Below are 19,598 nucleotides of genomic sequence, written 5' to 3' on the forward strand. Positions count from 1 at the left end.
GCCGCCAGATCACATTGTGCAAATTCCACAATATTTCCTCGGAGCAACTGTCCGACATCTTCAGGTGGTTCAACCTTGCTGGTGGCTAGGTATGACTGACGGTATCCACACGTCAATGCCCCCTTTCTAGAGCACCCGCGCAAAGAAGACGCATGTGCGGAAATCGTGCATGAACAATGAACTGCAGATAGCTGGTGCCGCATTCAAACTCCCTCTGCCGTAAATCACAGAGTGGCTCTCCTGCACGTGCGCTGTACACTGCATTTGCCAACAGTGTGGCCAGATGTTACTCATCAACTAGACAAATGTTATGACGGGCCTGTTATCGAAAAATCTTGATTTTCGCATCATGATTTAATAGCAGCCAGTACAGGGTTCCAGGCTGTGCTCAGTTGAAATCCCACACCCTTGTTGATGAGATTATCGGCTGTACAGATAGGTATTGCTTTCTTAATGACGCAATCCCAGAAAGATTATGCCGGGATTAAAACTTCCGCCTTTTCATAAATCATCTGACTTTCTGTATTCAGACAGTGTTCCACAATTGCCGACTTTTCCGGTTGACAAAGGCATATATGACGCTGGTGTTCATCGCAGCATTCTAGTACTGTGGGGCATGTCTGGCCTATACACGCTGCCCACATTGACAAGGAATCTTGTACACACCACATTTCCTCAGGCCAAGGTCATCCTTAACCGAATCCAACAGGTTTCTGTTTTGCAGATGGTTGAAACACACGTTTAATTCCATGTCTTCAGAGGACTTTTTCGATTCTTGACGACATGGCACCAAAATACGGCAAAAAGGCTAAATTGGTGGGTGTCTTCGTATCTTCACTCTGCTCCATAAATTGAACGTGGTTGGGCTTGAATGCATTACGTATCTGTCTCTCAGAATAACCATTTTGTCAGAACACTGTCTTCAAATGTTGTATTTTACTCAGCAGGCTTTCAGGATCAGATACCACTTGTGCTCTATGAACTAATGCCCATAATGCACTACCGCATTGTGCAGGATTATGGCAGCTTGTGGTCTGCAGATATGGATCTGTATGTGTTGGCTTGCAGTAGACGCTGTGTCCCAAGGTTCCATCTGCTTTCCTTTGTACCAAAACATCAACAAAGGTAAAGTATAATCTTTTTCCACTTCCAATGTGAATTTTATATTCAGATGGAACGAATTCAGATGCTGAAGAAATGTAGGTAGAGTATCAAGTCCATGTGGCGACACCACAAATATATCATCCACATACTGCAGAAAACAAGACAGTTTGAGAGTGGCTGACTGTAGTGCTTTTTCTTCAAAGTCCTCCATAAAATTATTGGCCACCACAGGAGACAGAGGACTTCCCATGGCGACACCATCTACTTGTTCAAAATATTGGTCATGAAATAAGAAGTATGTTGAAATAAGCAAATGTTTAAATTATGCTACTATGTCCTCCTCAAACTTGTTTCGGTGCTAGAGAAGGGTCTGAATTTTGCACCTACACCAGGGACCATCCCCATCTGAGATGTGATTAGTGGAATAGAGCAGGCTGTTTCAAAACTTCCTAAGGATGCTGCCGAAGAGATTAGGTTTGAAACATGTCACATCTTGACTCAAGCTTCATCAAGGTCCAACTTTTTAAATCACCTCTGCTGAAAGAAGTGCTCTACGAGAATTGAGAGAATACTAAGGCATCGTCATCTTACCTGCTGACAAAGGAAATGCTACTGTGCTTCTCTCATGCAAAGAATATAACAGCAAGATATACAAACTGCTTGGCGATCCTGCATATAGTAAATGCGTACTTCAACACACTTCTTATTTCATGACCAATATTTTGAACAAGTGGACGGAGTCGCCATGGGAAGTCCTCTGTCTCTTGTGGAGGCCAATTATTTTATCAAGGACTTTGAAGAAAAAGCACTACAGTCAGCCACTCTCGAACCCTCTTGTTTTCTGCAGTATGTGGACGACAAATTTGTGGTGTGGCCACATGGACTTTATACTCTACCTACATTTCTTCAGCATATGAATTCGTTCCATCCGAATATAAAATTCACAACGGAAGTGGAAAAAGATGATACTTTACCTTTGTTGATGTTTTGGTACAAAGGAAAGCAGATGGAACCTTGGGACACAGCATCTACTGCAAGCCAACACATACAGATCTATATCTGCAGACCACAAGCTGCCATAATCCTGCACAATGCGGTAGTGCATTATGGGTGTTAGTTCATAGAGCACAAGCGGTATCTGATCCTAAGAGCCTGTTGAGTAAAATACAATATTTGAAGACAGTGTTCTGACAAAATGGTTATTCTGAGAGACAGATAGGTAATGCTTTCAAGCCCAAGCAAGTTCAATCTACGGAGCAGAATGAAGATACCCGAAACCCACCACTTTAGCCTATTTGCCATATTTTGGTGCCATGTCGTCAAGAATCAGAAAATTCCTCGGAAGATATGGAATTAAACGTGTGTTTCAACCATCTGCAAAACTGAGAAACCTGTTGGATTCGGTTAAGGATGACCTTGGCCTGAGGAAATGTGGTGTGTACAAGATTCCTTGTCAATGTGGGCAGTGTGCATAGGCCAGACATGCCCCACAGTACTAGAATGCTGCGATGAACACCAGCGTCATACACGCCTTTGTCAACTGGAAAAGTCGGCAATTGCGGAACACTGTCTGAACACAGAAAATCGGATGATTTATGAAAAGGCAGAAGTTTTAATCCCGGCATCATCTTTCTGGGATTGCGTCATTGAGAAAGCAATACATATCCGTACAGCCGATAATCTCATCAACAAGGGTGTGGGATTTCAGCTGAGCACAGCCTGGAACCCTGCACTGGCTGCTATTAAATCATGATGCGAAAATCAAGATTTTTCGATAACAGACCCATCATAACATTGGTCTAGTATGGCCGTTGGTGAGTAATGTCTGTCTGCACTGTTGGCAAACTGTGTACAGCACACATGCAGGAGAGCCACTCTGCAATTTTTGTCATGTTGTTGTTTTTGTTGTGGTCTTCAGTCCTGAGACTGGTTTGATGTAGCTCTCCATGCTCCTTCATCTCCCAGTACCTACTGCACCCTACATCCTTCTGAATCTGCTTAGTGTATTCATCTCTTGGTCTCCCTCTACGATTTTTACCCTCCACGCTGCCCTCCAATGCTGAATTTGTGATCCCTTGATGCCTCAGGACACGTCCTACCAACCGATCCCTTCTTCTAGTCAAGTTGTACCACAAACTTCCCTTCTCCCCAATCCTATTCAATACCTCCTCATTAGTTACGTGATCTACCCACCTAATCCTCAACATTCTTCTGTAGCACCACATTTCGAAAGCTTCTATTCTCTTCTTGTCCAAACTATTTATTGTACACGTTTCACTTCCATACATGGCTACACTCCATACAAATACTTTCAGAAACAACTTCCTGACACTTAAATCTAAACTCGATGTTAACAAATTTCTCTTCTTCAGAAACACTTTCCTTGCCATTGCCAGTCTTCATTTTATATCCTCTCTACTTCGACCATCATCAGTTATTTTGCTCCCCAAATAGCAAAATTCCCTTACTAGTTTAAGTGTCTCTTTTCCTAATCTAATTCCCTCAGCATCACCCGTCTTAATTCGACTACATTCCATTATCCTCGTTTTGCTTTTGTTGATGTTCATCTTATATCCTCCTTTCAAGACACTGTCCATTCCGTTCAACTGCTCTTCCAAGTCCTTTGCTGTCTCTGACAGAATTACAATGTCATCGGTGAACCTCAAAGTTTTTATTTCTTCTCCCTGGATTTTAATACCTACTCCAATTTTTTCCTTTGTTTCCTTTACTGTTTGCCTAATATACAGATTGAATAACATCGGGGAGAGGCTACAACATTTTGGCATAGGGAGTTTGAATATGGCAACATCTACCTGCAGATCATTGTGGCAAACCCGTGAAGACTATTTACAACACATCCGCCAGGAAAGCTTGAAGAGTCACAAGCCGCATTAATAGTTTGCAGGCAAACATCAACATACAGCTACAATAGTTTACTGTTGAATCTATGTGCAGTAAAAACCTAACCACGCAGTTCTTGCAGAATAATATGGTACATACTGAACAGACACCGTCAGTGTTTCAGCACATGGCCTAATTGTGTTACACGTATTTCACAGCTAAGTTGATGCATTGTTGTTGTTCTAACCAGCACAGATTCCTTGTCTGAAAAATGGGCCGTCGACTGATTGTCTCGGGATAAGAAATTGGGCCTTTATATTTCATCGCAATAATGGGTACTGAAACTATTCATTGTTTGACACTTAAGTTACAGAAATTACAATTAAAACATAACTCAATCAATTAATGGAGTATATAGAAACATGTCATCTTTTTAACAGTTTCTTCTACTACAGGGGTTAAGCCGTATTATTTTTATAGATGATGAAATTAACAGATATAGTTATACAAAAATACTTCTGACAAAACTGTTAATTACTTTGGAATTAATGAAGGGCTGGCTTTGCTAACATGTTTTTGAATACAGCCAAATAAATATTTAAAGGGTGCCACTGGTTGTTCCTCCAAATGTTTATAATTAGTTCAGAATTTATATTTATTTGTAAGTCAACAACAGAATTTAAGAACAAAACAATTACTGACTTCACCCTATAACAAAATATATTAACTATGAATGATGATGATAAAAAAAAAGCAGGAAATCAATTACGTACATAAAACTAAGCACAAAATTAGATCTGTGGCAGTGATATTTTTCATGTCTGGTGCAAAGTGTTATCAAAAGTGCACGAGACTTTTTTTTTTTGGTCATATGTTGTTTTTTATCTTTGCCGTAAGACTATAGAATCTCCTAGTTTTTGTTACTTCTCTGTCTTCTTCTTCTTTTAGTTTCTTCTCATTGTGAGTTTTCACGAATAAATATTTTTTCGTTAACTCATTATACCGGACGGCTATGCAATTATTTGTTGTAGGCAAGTCACCTACATAATTGGTGACCTCTGATTAAGGAACTTTAAATCTTTCGTTAGCTACGTTGAACATTAACTGCAAAAGCAATGAACAACAACGGCAATTGATAAGGTTCGATAACGGAAGAAATTCATAGGCTTCAGAATGAGATAGAAACTTTGCAGTTGCATATTTCGAAAGATATGAACTTAAAGCATGTTGTTGTTATTGTTGTTGTCTTCAGTCCTGAGACTGGTTTAATGCAGCTCTCCATGCTACTCTATCCTGTGCAAGCTGCTTCATCTCCCAGTACCTACTGCAACCTACATCATCCTGAATCTGCTTGGTGTATTCATCTCTTGGTCTCCCTCTATGATTTTTACCCTCCACACTGCCCTCCAATACTAAATTGGTGATCCCTTGATACCTCAGAACAAGTCCTACCAATCGATCCCTTCTTCTAGTCAAGTTGTGCCACAAACTCCTCTTCTCCCCAATCCTATTCAATACCTCCTCATTAGTTATGTGATCTACCTATCTAATCTTCAGCATTCTTCTGTAGCACCACATTTCAAAAGCTTCTATTCTCTTCTTATCCAAACTATTTATCGTCCATGTTTCACTTCCATACATGGCTACACTCCATACAAATACTTTCAGAAACGACTTCCTGACACTTAAATCTATACTCGATGTTAACAAATTTCTCTTCTTCAGAAACGCTTTCCTTGCCATTGCCAGTCTACTTAAAGCATATACCGGACCAAAGGAATGATGTTGGTTCAACAATCATGGCAGCACAACCACAGCAAGTAACAGCAATGGAAGTACCCGCTGGTTTCAATGCTTCACCAACTCAACGGTTGCAATTACGGGCGCCCCCATTCATGCCTTCTCAGTCACACACATGGTTCGCGGTAAAGGAAAATATATTTCTACAACAAAGAATAGTCAGTGATCACGAGAAGTTCACCTTGGTGATAAGTAATTTGGACCATCAGACCTCGGTTTTGATATCTGACATTATAGTGAATCCGCCTACAGAAGGAGCATACTGTAGACTGAAAGAAGAATTAATTTCTCGGTGTGTGAAGTCAGTCGATATCAGAGTCAAACAAGTACTGTACCAAGAGAAACGAGGAGATAGGACCCCGTCAGAATACTGGCGTCATTTACGCAGCATGGTAGACAGATTGACAGTCTCTGATAGACTGTTACTCCACGTATGGCAACAACAGCTACCAACGCAAGTAAGAACTACACTAGCTATATACGGCGAAAGATCAGTTGACAAACTGCTGCTCGCTGCAGACAGAATCTATGAGATGCACAAGCCTACTGCAACAGTCGCAATGACATCGACAGATGCCACGTACGGTAACTACCATTACCAGCAAGACCAAACTGACGATATAACAGTAAACTGTGCCGCGGTCGCAACGTGACAAACAACAAAAAGTTCTAACAAAATTAGAGATTTAAAAACTGCAATAGAGGATTTGCGAGTGCAATACGCATGCTGCAGCAACCACAAGTTATCTTAAAGCGCAAGAGAGGCCAGGCTGGGCATGAAACACGAAGTCAACAAGAGGACGAGCATAAGGTGTTTGTACACAAAGACTTGTACAATTGCTCTCACGTAATGTTGTGAACAGACTCAGTCAAATCGCCTTTACAACCACCATATACGGGCCCATTTCAGCTGCTGAGTAGAAATAAGCATACCGTGGACATAATGTACAATGGTGTTCCGACAAAGGTATCGATTAAACGTGTCAAGCCAGCATGGGTTTTACCCTCTCCGACCTCTAACACCACGCCTGTGCATCAACACATGATGGACGCAGAGCATACCGAAACACCACTCAGTACATCGTCCGAGACAGGTGAATCACCACCACAAACAACAACATCACCGCCCCCGAGACACCTGATCCACACCAGAGCTGGACGTCGAATAAAATTCAAGTATCAAGATATCCCTGGGGCTCCGCACTTTAAGGGGGGGAGGGGGGGGGGGCTGTGTGGCAGTGATATTTTTCATATCTGGTGCAAAGTGATATCAAAAGTGCACAAGAGTTTTTTTTTTTTGGTCATGTGTTGTTTTTTATCTTTGCCACAAGACTATAGAATCTCCTAGTTTTTGTTACTTCTCTGTTGTTTTTTTTTTTAGTTTCTTCTCATTGTGAGTTTTCACGAATAAATATTTTTTCGTTAACTCATTATACCGGACGGCTACGCAATTATTTGTTGTAGGCAAGTCGCCTACAGATCTAGTGCTATAATCTTTAAAACTGAGGGTCAACCTTTCTCCTTTATGAAACTTCAGATTATACTCATGTATGTTAATGGTAATTAGTCGGAAGCGAAAAAATTAATTTAAGGAGGCAGATGGCAAAACAAGAGAGGAAATAAAAAGATCCCAGCTTGCTTCATCACAGGGTGCAGCAAAACATCCTCCCTAATTTAAAGTTCAAATAACAAACATATGGATCAAAACTGTAGTAAAATGAATTGTATCTAAGGAGTGGGAAGTTTTGTTTACATATGTTGCCATAGCAACATTGAAACAACAAGAAGCATTAATTAGAACACTGAAAAGACAAAACTGACATTCAGTTAGTGTAAATTGTAACCTGCAACGAATTCCTACCGTGCCACTGTAATGCAGCAACCACACGTGGTCAGAAACACACAGAGTAGGAAGTAGATTACAGCAACACAAGCTGCAGGCAAGTGCGGGTGTTACGCCTTACTAAGTGCAACACAGCCATCGCAACGTTACCAGGCACGTTGGCCAGGCAAAGTGTGAAAACAGTTGAAACAGCAGTATCTAAGTGTAAGAAGGCAGATACCATTCCACACTGATATTCAATGAAGCTTTTAACATGCTTGCCACATGGCACCAAAGCCCAAGCAAGTGCAGCCAGAAAGGGTGTAAATACCTAGACATTTCATACTAAAGTCACTTGTGTTAGTGTCGCAGCTCTATTATCAAGGGGCTGTGATGCTTGGGGCACAATCCAGAATGTTGTTCCTGGACCACAGTTCAACTCTGTGACAGGGCAGTCCACCTTCAAACCGTGGGAGCTAGAGCTGCCACCACACTGGGCTCTGGGAACCAGTTCACTGGCCATCAGTGGTCACTGCCATTATGTCATCTGCCTGCCACCTGTTGGAAAGCACTGAGAGTGAAACTTCCTGGCAGATTAAAACTGTGTGCCAGACCGAGACTTGAACTCAGGACCTTTGCCTTTCGCGGGCAAGTGCTCTACCATCTGAGCTACCCAAGCACAACTCACGACCCGTCCTCGCAGCTTCAATTCTGCCAGTACCTCATCTCCTCCCTCCAAACTTCACAGAAGCTCTTCTGTGAACCTAGCAGAACTAGGACTCCTGGAAGAAAGTTCTGCTAGGTTCGCAGAAGAGCTTCTGTGAAGTTTGGAGGGAGGAGATGAGGTACTGGCAGAATTGAAGCTGTGAGGACGGGTTGTGAGTTGTGCTTGGGTAGCTCAGATGGTAGAGCACTTGCCTGTGAAAAGCAAAGGTCCTGAGTTCGAGCCTTGGTCCAGCACACAGTTTTAATCTGTCAGGAAGTTTCAAATCAGTGCCCACTCTGCTGCAGAGTGAACATCTCATTCAGCAGTGGGAGTGTGAGTTGCACCACCACACTCAAGGCTGTAGTTAGCCAAAGTTGTAGTAGGAGTCATTGGTGACAGAGGTGGTTGCATCAGGAGCTGCTACTAGCCTGATGCTGCACTCTGTCAGTACAGACGATAACACATGAGGCCACTATTTACTTCAACCACACCACTGTCCCCTGTATTAAAACATGGGGGTGAGCGATAATAAAGCAATTTGGGAACCTCTGGCTGTTTGGCTGGCACCACACGGTGGTGATGTTTGGTTTGTGGGGTGCTCAACAGCACGGTCATCAGCGCCCATACAAAGTCCCAAATTTTACACTGTCCAAGTTTTTTACACAGTCCAATCCAGACACTGTCAAGAATTATGATGATGATGATAATGAAATGATGAGGACAACACAGACACCCAATCCTCGGGCAGAGAAAATCCCCATCCCAGCCGGGAATCGAACCCAGAACCCCGGCACCACACGGTGTCCCCTGCATCCCAAATCCACTAGGTGCCTTCAACATGGGCAGGAGAAGAATGTGCTTATGTTGTGGACTCATTCCTGATAGACAGTTATTCAGGTGCTCTTGCCCAGCAAGCTTTCTGGAGAAGTTTCCAGATTCTTCCTGTGTGGCAGTTCCAGATCAGAAAACCATTTGCTTGGGGGCATCGAACCTTGGATCAAAAGGTGACATGGTTAAAACAATAGGAGTGAGGGCATGCAGAATTTGAACTGCAGAATCCATTAATGCAGTGAAGTGTTAATTTCAGTGTCTCCTAAAAAATCTGCTCGAAAAGCTGCTTGCGCTCTTCAGTTACCTAATCTGAGTATGCATCAAACTTGGCAACTGGGCGTATGATTTCACCTATACAAGATGGCCATTGTTCACCAACTGTTGGAATGCAACTATTGCAATCATGTGACATCATGGACAAACATCACTGGAAATGTGACTGATGATGCTGAGGCCCATTGCAGCGTGAAGCAGAGTTTCACTTTTCGAAATGTGTCAATCGTCTAAATTTCCAATGTTGGAATGGACAGAATCCTCGTGAATTTTGAGAAACCACTATGTAACAATGATTTTACTGTACAGTGTGCACATATAAGAGCAGGCCGACAAGGTATCCAGGTATGGTTCCAACAGGACAGAGAGAGCACTCCCATAGCTCAGATTTCTTTCCAAGCTCTGAGACAAATGTTTCTTGGACACTTAATTTCTTTACATGACGATATAGTACAGTTTCTTTATTTTGATTGTTTTTTTGTTTATTTTAGCTTTAAATTAAATTAGGGAGGATGTTTTGCCACACCCTGTACAAGCTAACTTAAAAGACAAAGTCAAGTCAGAGATAAGCATTATTTTCAAATTACAATTAAAAAAATAATATCACTGTTTCCTACCTCCCACCCCTTCATCAATCTTTCCACAATAATAAGCTATTTAGATTTCTCAGTTCATAGAAGTAGTGCTGTCATTTGATCACTCTTGTTACCTGGATGTGATTGGTTAATGGCATGCTTCCAGATGTTCTGCTGAGTTCTTTCGATTTTATGCACAGTATTTCTATTGCATTGCTAACTGCAAGAGGCAGAAGATGTGCTTTGTTGGTGCTGCACATTTTAGCAATTTTGATCGAGAAAAACTCACACTGTAGTCTTCTCCTATGGCAACCCATGTAGAAGTGTGCACAGAATCAGCTAAGTGAAAAATCCATGCACTATGCATGTTTATTTATGTACAAAAGCCGACTTACGACCTTTTCTTTGTAGACCATGTGTACAAGATTGTGTGCCAATTTGAAGTTCTAGATTCCCATATTTTACTGTTCGCATTATTTCTGTGTAATCTTTCACTGATTGCATCAATACCAGTTTGTATTGTGATATATTGCAAAATTTTGAACATTCATGAGTGCTTACTGTAATTGTTAACTGTAGGCTCAAATTTAATTTTGCTCTTTTAAAATGTTTGCGAACAGTAGGCCCATCGTTGTTCAAAACATTCGTTATCTAGTTTCATTGCTCAATTACATGAGAAATAGGTTATTTTGAGAATTTTGAGACACTTACAAAACTATATTTTCACAAGTTACCAGTACGAGTGTTTTGGATATGTAATTTATTTCATAGCAAATCAGCATTTGTGGTTCACAGTTCTGCTAAAGAATACATCACTCCCTAACTTCTTTGTATATCAAAGCAAATAAATGTGTGTTTTCGAGAATTTTCAGAAGTCACCATTGTCCTTTGCATAATCTACTAATAATTTGTAGCAAATCATCATTTATGATTTTGTTACTGCAGCAGATTTTTTAACTGACTCATTGTGTTACATCTAGTCTTCCCTTAAAGACGAGTAGTCCTATATATTATCTGTATTATTGTAAATTAACTCTGTTTCCAAGTTTTCTGACAACTACAATTAACCTCAAAACATTTTAAGTAAACGAGCAGTTTTTTCCATAGGTTTTTGTGTTGCCTTAATAAAAATCTCATTTTGTGTATCTGCTTCAATTCTTACAGGGAATCAACAATTTTTTAGCTCAACAGATTAAAAGTTAATCAGTGGGCTTAATTTAACATTATTTGTTTACTGTCTCATAATACATTGCACCAGCCAAAATGCAGCCCCACTGTGAATGCTGTTCTTGAAACGGGATGAGTTTGTTGGTATTCGTAAGCAGCTGGAAATGGCCCCGACTACTGTCAAATGATTGACAGCTACTGTGAATCAGTGTGTTGGAAGAGCTCCCAAGAGTCAGGTACCTGTGACACCTGCACCAGAGGTACTTCAAGTACTATCCTCTCGCATCGATCCTGTCTCCTTTAGAGAAAATACAGGCTCTGTCATTACTCACCCACCTCACTGCCAGTGGCATGTCAATGGTAGATCCTGTACATGGTGGATGGGGACCACGGATGATTCAGGGTGTTGTACTGATCCCCTTAACCAAGATGTTTTTTGCTCGCGTATCATGTTGTTTTTGGAAACCCAGAATCTACTCTGTAGGAATCAACATGGATTCTGGAAACAGTGATCGTGTGAGACCCAACTCGCTTTATTTGTTCATGAGACCCAGAAAATATTAGATACAGGCTCCCAGGTAGATGCTATTTTCCTTGACTTCTGGAAGGCGTTTGATACAGTTCCGCACTGTCGCCTGATAAACAAAGTAAGAGCCTATGGAATATCAGACCAGCTGTGTGGCTGGATTGAAGAGTTTTTAGCAAACAGAACACAACATGCTGTTATCAATGGGGAGACGTCTACAGACGTTAAAGTAACCTCTGGCGTGCCACAGGGGAGTGTTATGGGACCGTTGCTTTTCACAATATATATAAATGACCTAGTAGATAGTGTCGGAAGTTCCATGCGGCTTTTCACGGATGATGCTGTAGTATAAAGAGAAATTGCAGGATTAGAAAATTGTAGCGAAATGCAGGAAGATCTGCAGCGGATAAGCACTTTGTGCAGGGAGTGGCAACTGACCCTTAACATAGGCAAATGTAATGTATTGCGAATACATAGAAAGAAGGATCCGTTATTGTATGATTATATGATAGCGGAACAAACACTGGTAGTAGTTACTTCTGTAAAATATCTCGGAGTATGCGTGCGGAACGATTTGAAGTGGAATGATCATATAAAATTAATTGTTGGTAAGGTGGGTGCCAGGTTGAGATTCATTGGGAGAGTCCTTAGAAAATGTATTCCATCAACAAAGGAGGTGGCTTACAAAACACTCGTTCGACCTATACTTGAGTATTGCTCATCAGTGTGGGATCCGTACTAGATCGGGTTGACGGAGGAGATAGAGAAGATCCAAAGAAGAGCGGCGCATTTCGCCACAGGGTTATTTGGTAACCGTGATAGCGTTACGGAGATGTTTAGCAAACTCAAGTGGCAGACTCTGCAAGAGAGGCGCTCTGCATCACAGTGTAGCTTGCTCGCCAGGTTTCGAGAGGGTGCGTTTCTGGATGAGGTATCGAATATATTGCTTCCCTCTACTTATACCTTCCGAGGAGATCACGAATGTAAAATTAGAGAGATTCGAGCGCGTACGGAGGCTTTCAGACAGTCATTCTTCCCGCGAACCATACGCGACTGGAACAGAAAAGGGAGGTAATGACAGTGGCACGTAAAGTGCCCTCCGCCACACACCTTTGGGTGGCTTGTGGAGTATAAATGTAGATGTAGAAGTTTGAAATCCAGCCTTTCACTGAAATTGGAACTGACTCCGTGGGACTCAGTTTACCTGTTTTGTCCGGTGTCAGGAGGAGGCAAACACAAGAGGGTTGCGGTCCATTAATTGCAGGCAGTTCAAACATATGGTGAATGATGGTACCCCTTAGGGAAATGGCACCAAGAGACAGGAAAAGACACCAGGTGCAATCAATGTGTATGCCTGGGGGCCGCATTTTACATCTTGAAGATGCTATTCCAGCAGTCATTGAAGGAAAATGGTGCAACCAACTACAGACTGTGGCGCACGCTGGAACAAATGATGCCTGTTGTCTGTGCTCCGAAGTCATTCTTGGGTCATTCCAGTGACTGGCAGAGAAGGCCAGCCTTGCACATGGAGTTCCAACAAAGCTCACAATTCGCAGCATTGTTCCCAGAACTGTTAGTAACCCTTTGGTTCTCAGTTGCATGGAAGGACTGAACCACAGACTTCGAAAGTTCTGCGACAAATAAGGCTGCAACTTCCTGCACTTGGGCCACAGGGTTCAGAACTATAGGATCCCCCTAAATGGGTCAAGTGTCCACTACACACCACAGGCTGCTGCTTAGCTAGCTGACTGTGTGTGGGGTGCACATAAGGCTTTTTCGATTAGGCAGCTCAGAGCTTTAAGCACTCATGAAAAGCAGTGGAGTTCACATAATAACAGGTACAGAAAGCTAGCTGAATCCAGAAATTGCTAGCAGTGAGATTTGATGAAAATTTAAAGGTATATCAAAAGGATAGATAAATACAAAATGGGAATGGTGTATTTGTCACATGACTCCCGCTCATGATAGATATACATTGGATATAATGGAAACAAATAGACCTCGCCTCTTTGAAGATGTCCACAAATTGGTCTCGGTGACCATGACGTGGTTGTGATGATGATGATGATGATGATTACCGAAGTACAAAGGACAACTAAAACAAGCAAAAGATATATCTGTTCAGTAAACTAGATAAAAAAAAATAATTTGTGTCAGATCTCAATAACGAACTTGAAACTTTCAGCACAGGGCAGGAGGATGCACAGGAACTATGACTCAAGTTTAAAAGATAAGTCGACCATGCACTGGATACATGTGTACGCAGAAGTACAGTCCATAATGGGAGGGAATCTCCATGGTATACAATCACTGTAAAGAAACTTATAGATAGATAGATAGATAGATAGAGAGAGAGAGAGAGAGAGAGATTACTGCATAATATACGACTATAGATAGAGATACGCTAAATGAGATGTGTTTGGCTGTCAAGAGACCAATGCCGTATGATGCCTTCAGTGACTACCGTAGCAGAATATTGTCATATGATTTTTCACAGAAGCCAAAGAAATTCTGGTTGTATGTAAATGCTGTTAGTGGCATCAGAGTTAGTGTCCAGGCCCTAGTGAATGAGACAGGAACTGAAATTGTCAGTAGCAAAGCAAAAGCTGAAATACTTAACTCCGTTTTCAGATGTTCCTGTACAAAGGAAAACCCAGGAGAAATGCCCAATTTAATCCTTGTACCACTAAAAATATGAACCAAATAAGTATTAGTGTCAGGGATGTTGAGAAACAGCCAAAATTGTTAAAACTGAATAAAGCTCTAGGCCCCAACAGAATCCCTGTCAGATTCTATACTGAATTTGCGAATGAGTTAGCCCCTTTTTTAAATGTAATCTATTACAGACCTCTCAAACAAAAAAAAACTGTACCCAGGTCATGGAGAAATGCACCAGTCACACCCATCTACAGGGGGGGGTAGTAGAAGTAATCCAAAAAAAGTGGCATCCAATATCCTTCACACACACACACACACACACACACACACACACACACAAGCGCAACTTGCACACACATCTGCAGTTTCGGAGAGCTGAAACTACACTCTCTGAGACTGCAGATGTGTGTGCAAGTTGTGCTTGCGTGAGTGTGTGTGCGCACGTGTGTGTATGTGTGTCTACTGCTGACAAAGGCCTTAATGGCCGAAAGCTATGATTGTGTGAATCTTTTTATTGTGCCTATCGCAGCTCAGCTGCTCCCCTAAATGGTGAGTAGCAACTTTCCTTCTGTCGTATTCTTACATTCCATCCTGGATTTTCCATTGTTTGATAATAAGTTATTTTGAACACAATGACCTCCTCAATGCCAACCAGCATGGATTTCGAACACTTCGATCATGTGAAACCCAACTTTTCTCATATGACATAGTGAAAGTTTGGATCACGGAAATCAGGTAGACAGCATTTTTTTGATTTCTGATGAGTATTTGACTCGGTACCACAACCTACACTTATTGTCAAAAATACAATGATATAGGGTATCAAGTGAAATTTGCGGCTGGACTGAGGAATTTTTGGTAGGGAGGACGCAGCATGTTACCTTGGATGGAGAGTCATCATCAAATGTAGAAGTGACTTTGGGTGTGCCCCAGGGAACTGTGTTGGAAGCCTTGCTGTTCATCTTGTATATTGATGACCTTGCAGACTATATTACTAGTAAAATCAGGCTTTTGGCATATAATGCACTTATCCATAATGAAGTACTATCTGAAAAAAGCTGCATAAATATTCAGTCAGGTCTCGATAAGATTTCAATGTGGTTCAGGGATTGCAAACTTGTTTTAAATGGTCAGAAATGTACAATTTTGCTTATCAAAAAACGAAAAAAATGTACTATCCTATGACTACAATATCAATGAGTCACTAATGGAATCAGCCAACTCATAAATATACCTGGGTGTAACACTTTGCAGGGATATGAAATGGAATGATCAAATATGTTCAGTCACGGGTAAAGCAGGTGGTAGGCTTTGTTTTTTTGTTAGAATACTGGGGAAGTGCAATCAATCTACAAGGGCAATTGCTTAGAAATCACTCATGTGAATGATACTAGAATATTGCTCAAGTTTGTGGGATCCATATTAGATAGTCCTTGTGGGGGATATCGAATGTATCAGAGAAGGGCAGCATGAATGGTCAGAGGTTTGTTTAATCCCTGGGAGAGTGTCACGGAGATACTGAAGGAACTGAACTGGAAGACTCTTGAAGCCGCTTCAAGAACCAGCTTTAAATGAGTACTCTAGGAATATACTACAAACTGCTACATAATTATCACATAGGGATCATAAAGATAAGATTAAAATAATTACTGCCCACACAGAGGCATTCAAACAATAATTTTTTCCATGCTCCATACATGAATGGAACTGGAAAAAACACGAATAACTAGTACAATGGGAGGTACCCTCTGTCACACACCTCATGGAGGTTTGCAGAGTATAGTTTTAGATGTAGTCTGGCCCAGGCATCTTCTTAAGGTGCTGCAAGTTTTCGTTTTGTGTGTATTCAGAACTGTGACTACAACCAGGTTTAACTATAGTTGAATTCGTGCTGCTATGTATTGCCAAGTTTGATAAATAGCAATCCCATCAACAGTTCACTGTCTGGTTAGAGCCCAGACAGCAGGTACACAAATTCAAATGCACAGTACCTGAATAACAAGACCGAGTTGATTGCTGACATATTGTGCATAAAATGGAAAAAAACCAACTCAGCAAACACGCAAAGCACACCATCATTTGATAAACTAATTTTGATCTTCCTTTAGCCACATAAAACAGTGGCATTGTACGACATTTCCTCAGTCAATGATCCCATGATTGTTCCTGTTAACAGGTGGCACAGAAATTCACAAATATAACAGAGAAATAAGACTGAACAGAGAGGCTGAACTGATTGCCAGTAATGACTATGGGAAAGAGATGATCTGGACTTAAGCAAGGAGATAGTTAACTTATATTTCAAAGGAAAGAGTGCCAATATAGCTACTGTATAACGTTGGGCAAAGACTTGCTGAGCAAATGCATAATTTTACCTGAGAAGAATTGCTTCACACCTGAGATATGCCCTTGATTTGAAGTTACTAGTGTGCACAAAAACATAGTGTAATGGCTTTTAGTGACATCCAATAGTGTATCATTATCACACATTTGCTGATGTGGCTTTGTAAGTTCACAAATACCACTGACAACTGCTCCTCAGATATGAACTGACAAAGATTTATAATGTATAGCTGGCTTTCAACACTGAAAAACTACAAACACCAGTAAAAGGTCCAAGGAGTGCCAAGAAGCCACAAACATACAAGAATACATATGTAACAGGTCACAACTGAGTTCTAATTCTGAGGAACTCAAAAAAAGTGTTCTAATGTTCTTTATTGGAGTCTTCACCAAGACACAATCCCATCATATGAAGGTTGAAGACAATGGCCCTTGAGAAGTGTATCTAGCCCCATTTCCATCTTGTTTCAATTCTGATAATAAATGTTGTGTCTAATCATAATCTTTGCTCACTAAAATTTTCTTTAGGAAGAGTTCCTATCTTATTGTCTGTCTACTACATGCACTGGTGAGGAGAGTTAATTTGCCAGCCACCAAATGCAAATGAAACATCACACAATTTGCACAAAAATTGAAGGATTATGTGCCAGTTGAAGACTTTCAGTTTCAATAGTCATTTTCAATAATGAAATGTGTAAATTATCCATTCACATTATATGAGGACTGGTGTATCCACCTGGTAGCCAATTTCTCCACACATCAGACAGGCCTTTTGAGCAACTGCACCACCAGGAGTATGTTCATATATGGCTTTTATAAACACTGAACTACTTTCCTTGTGTGGTTGAAGTTGAGGTTGAGGTTGTTTTGGGGAAGTAGACCAGACAGTGAGGTCATCGGTCTCATCCGATTAGGGAAGGATGGGGAAGGAAGTCAGACGTGCCCTTTCAAACAAACCATCCCGGGATTTGCCTGGAGCGATTCAGGGAAATCACGGAAAACCTAAATCAGGATGGTCAGATGCGGGATTGAACCATCGTCTTCCCGAATGCGAGTCCATTATGCTAACCACTCCTGTGAGCATTGTTACTTGTTTTCTGGTGAGGTTTTTTATTTGTAATCATAATAATTGTTGCTGAGCGATAAAGTGTACTCCACAAAATAACAAATGATGAAATTTGTGGGTCCACATTCCATGTGTTTTTCCATAAAATTATCAAAACCCTTGTTACGAGGTATCAAATTTATTACAGTAGCATGTGAAAATTTGAAGTAAATTGGTGAATATCTTATCGAGATTTAAAATTTCCCCTTTATTTATTACAAATAGGTATATAAAAATGTGTGTATTTGAATGCGACATTGTGTCAAAATCTCTTGTCAACTAATCAACTAAGTTTTGAGTTTTGCAAGTCGTAACATATACAGGCTGAATTATTATATATAAAGAAGATGAAGATTATTGTGATCATTCAATTTCATTCTTTTCTTTGTCTTTTATGAAAGCCTGATAGATACTGGGGATAACCAATATATTACATTAAGAGAAAAAATATTTCTATTTATTCTCACCTCAGCATCCAACTGTGACTCAGTAAGGAGCACAAGTGCAGTGCCTCGTTGACCTTCACGGCAAGCTATATGCAATGCGTTATCTCCTTCTGAATCTGAAGCATTAGCATCAGCACCATTCTGCAGCAAAGCTGATATAACAGCCGCATGGCCTGCTCCCGCTGCAACATGCAAAGCTGTTCTTTGGTGGGCATCACGGTCATCTACCTGCCAGGGTTAATTAAAGGCACTGTATAAACATTTAAGTAGCACTTAAAAGTTAGAATAAACAACAAAGTTCATGTTAAATTACCCCATTTATGCAAACATTGATTGGAGCTGAGCTACATCACCAATAAGCTTTCAACTTGAGCCCAGTCAATCAAGACCAAAGAAGGTCAAATATGGAGGAAAAAATTGTGTAGTCATAAATTTTTGGATAGTGGTAAGAGAGAGTGTCATGAACAACAAATCCCCACAAGTGGGATGTAACAGTGATATAGCTGGGTAGGTGGGTGGGGTGCAAATGTCACTTTATGCTCTTGAGTAACTTGAAAACTACGGATTATACTGAAAATTTTTTCCAGTACAAAATTAAACTACTTTAAACCCACTACAAAAAAAGATCCTATTCATTTTTTCACTAGGACTAATAGTTTCCTCATTGCAGGAGATGGAAAAATCACAGGTTATTAAAAATAGAATTTTAATGGTATATAACTACTGTTTTAGTGTTAAATGAAGCAGGTTAATAGAAATATATGTGTCAAGTCCAAGTGTACAGAGCCACCACAGTGTGCCTTATGAATCACTGGTGATGCAGTGTTTACACATGCCCAGGTGAGGCAGGAGGAGACCTGGGAGGGGGGGGGGGGGGGGGGGGGTGGTATTTTTCACAAAATGCAATAACACTACATATGAATATAGGTATATATTATTAATAATAGTGACGAAAGAAATGCATATGGACAAAATCCTCGTAAATTTCTACCTGTTGTTCTACACTGATAAAAGGGAAAATTTATTACTGGTCATCCTCTACGGCAGGTTCTAGCGTTCTTCCAGGGAAGGTAACTTTCCCCAGCATTTCCTGTTCAGTTCTCTTATGTGAATAGACTGAACTCATGTATATATAATGGTGTTATTTTTATTTTATTAAGTGAGTAGTTATATAAAAAGGCTCAACAGCTGGAACTGTCACCTGCATACCACACTGCAGAGGCCACCTCAAGTGTAACATGCTGTCAATATGTATTTAACAACATCGATTCCATTGTCTCCAGTATCACTGGCTGGAATACTTTTCACAGCTTGAAGGATATCAAGTGCATCATCCCAGCCTCATCTCTCCCAACATCCGAAGAGGCTTAAACTGTCTCCCTCTGCAACAAAAGTAGGTCA

General features: G+C 40.8%; 2 protein-coding genes across 2 annotated transcripts in view; both read right to left on the bottom strand.

Moving 5' to 3' along the window:
* Positions 1-19,568, bottom strand: part of LOC124545233 (rabankyrin-5-like) — a 71,046-nt gene extending 51,478 nt beyond the window's left edge. The window contains exons 1-2 of the mRNA XM_047124104.1: positions 19,407-19,568; positions 18,219-18,379 (exon numbers count right to left, since the gene is read on the bottom strand). Coding sequence (XP_046980060.1) covers positions 18,219-18,379; positions 19,407-19,437 — 192 coding nt within the window. The 5' untranslated portion in view covers positions 19,438-19,568. The remainder of the gene's footprint in view (positions 1-18,218; positions 18,380-19,406) is intronic.
* Positions 18,288-19,598, bottom strand: part of LOC124545232 (rabankyrin-5-like) — a 65,631-nt gene continuing 64,320 nt past the window's right edge. The window contains exon 8 of the mRNA XM_047124103.1: positions 18,288-18,425. The gene's annotated coding sequence lies outside the window, so the exon portion shown is untranslated. The remainder of the gene's footprint in view (positions 18,426-19,598) is intronic.

The sequence above is a fragment of the Schistocerca americana genome, chromosome 8, assembly GCF_021461395.2.
Source record: "Schistocerca americana isolate TAMUIC-IGC-003095 chromosome 8, iqSchAmer2.1, whole genome shotgun sequence".
Taxonomy (NCBI): Eukaryota; Metazoa; Arthropoda; class Insecta; order Orthoptera; family Acrididae; genus Schistocerca; species Schistocerca americana.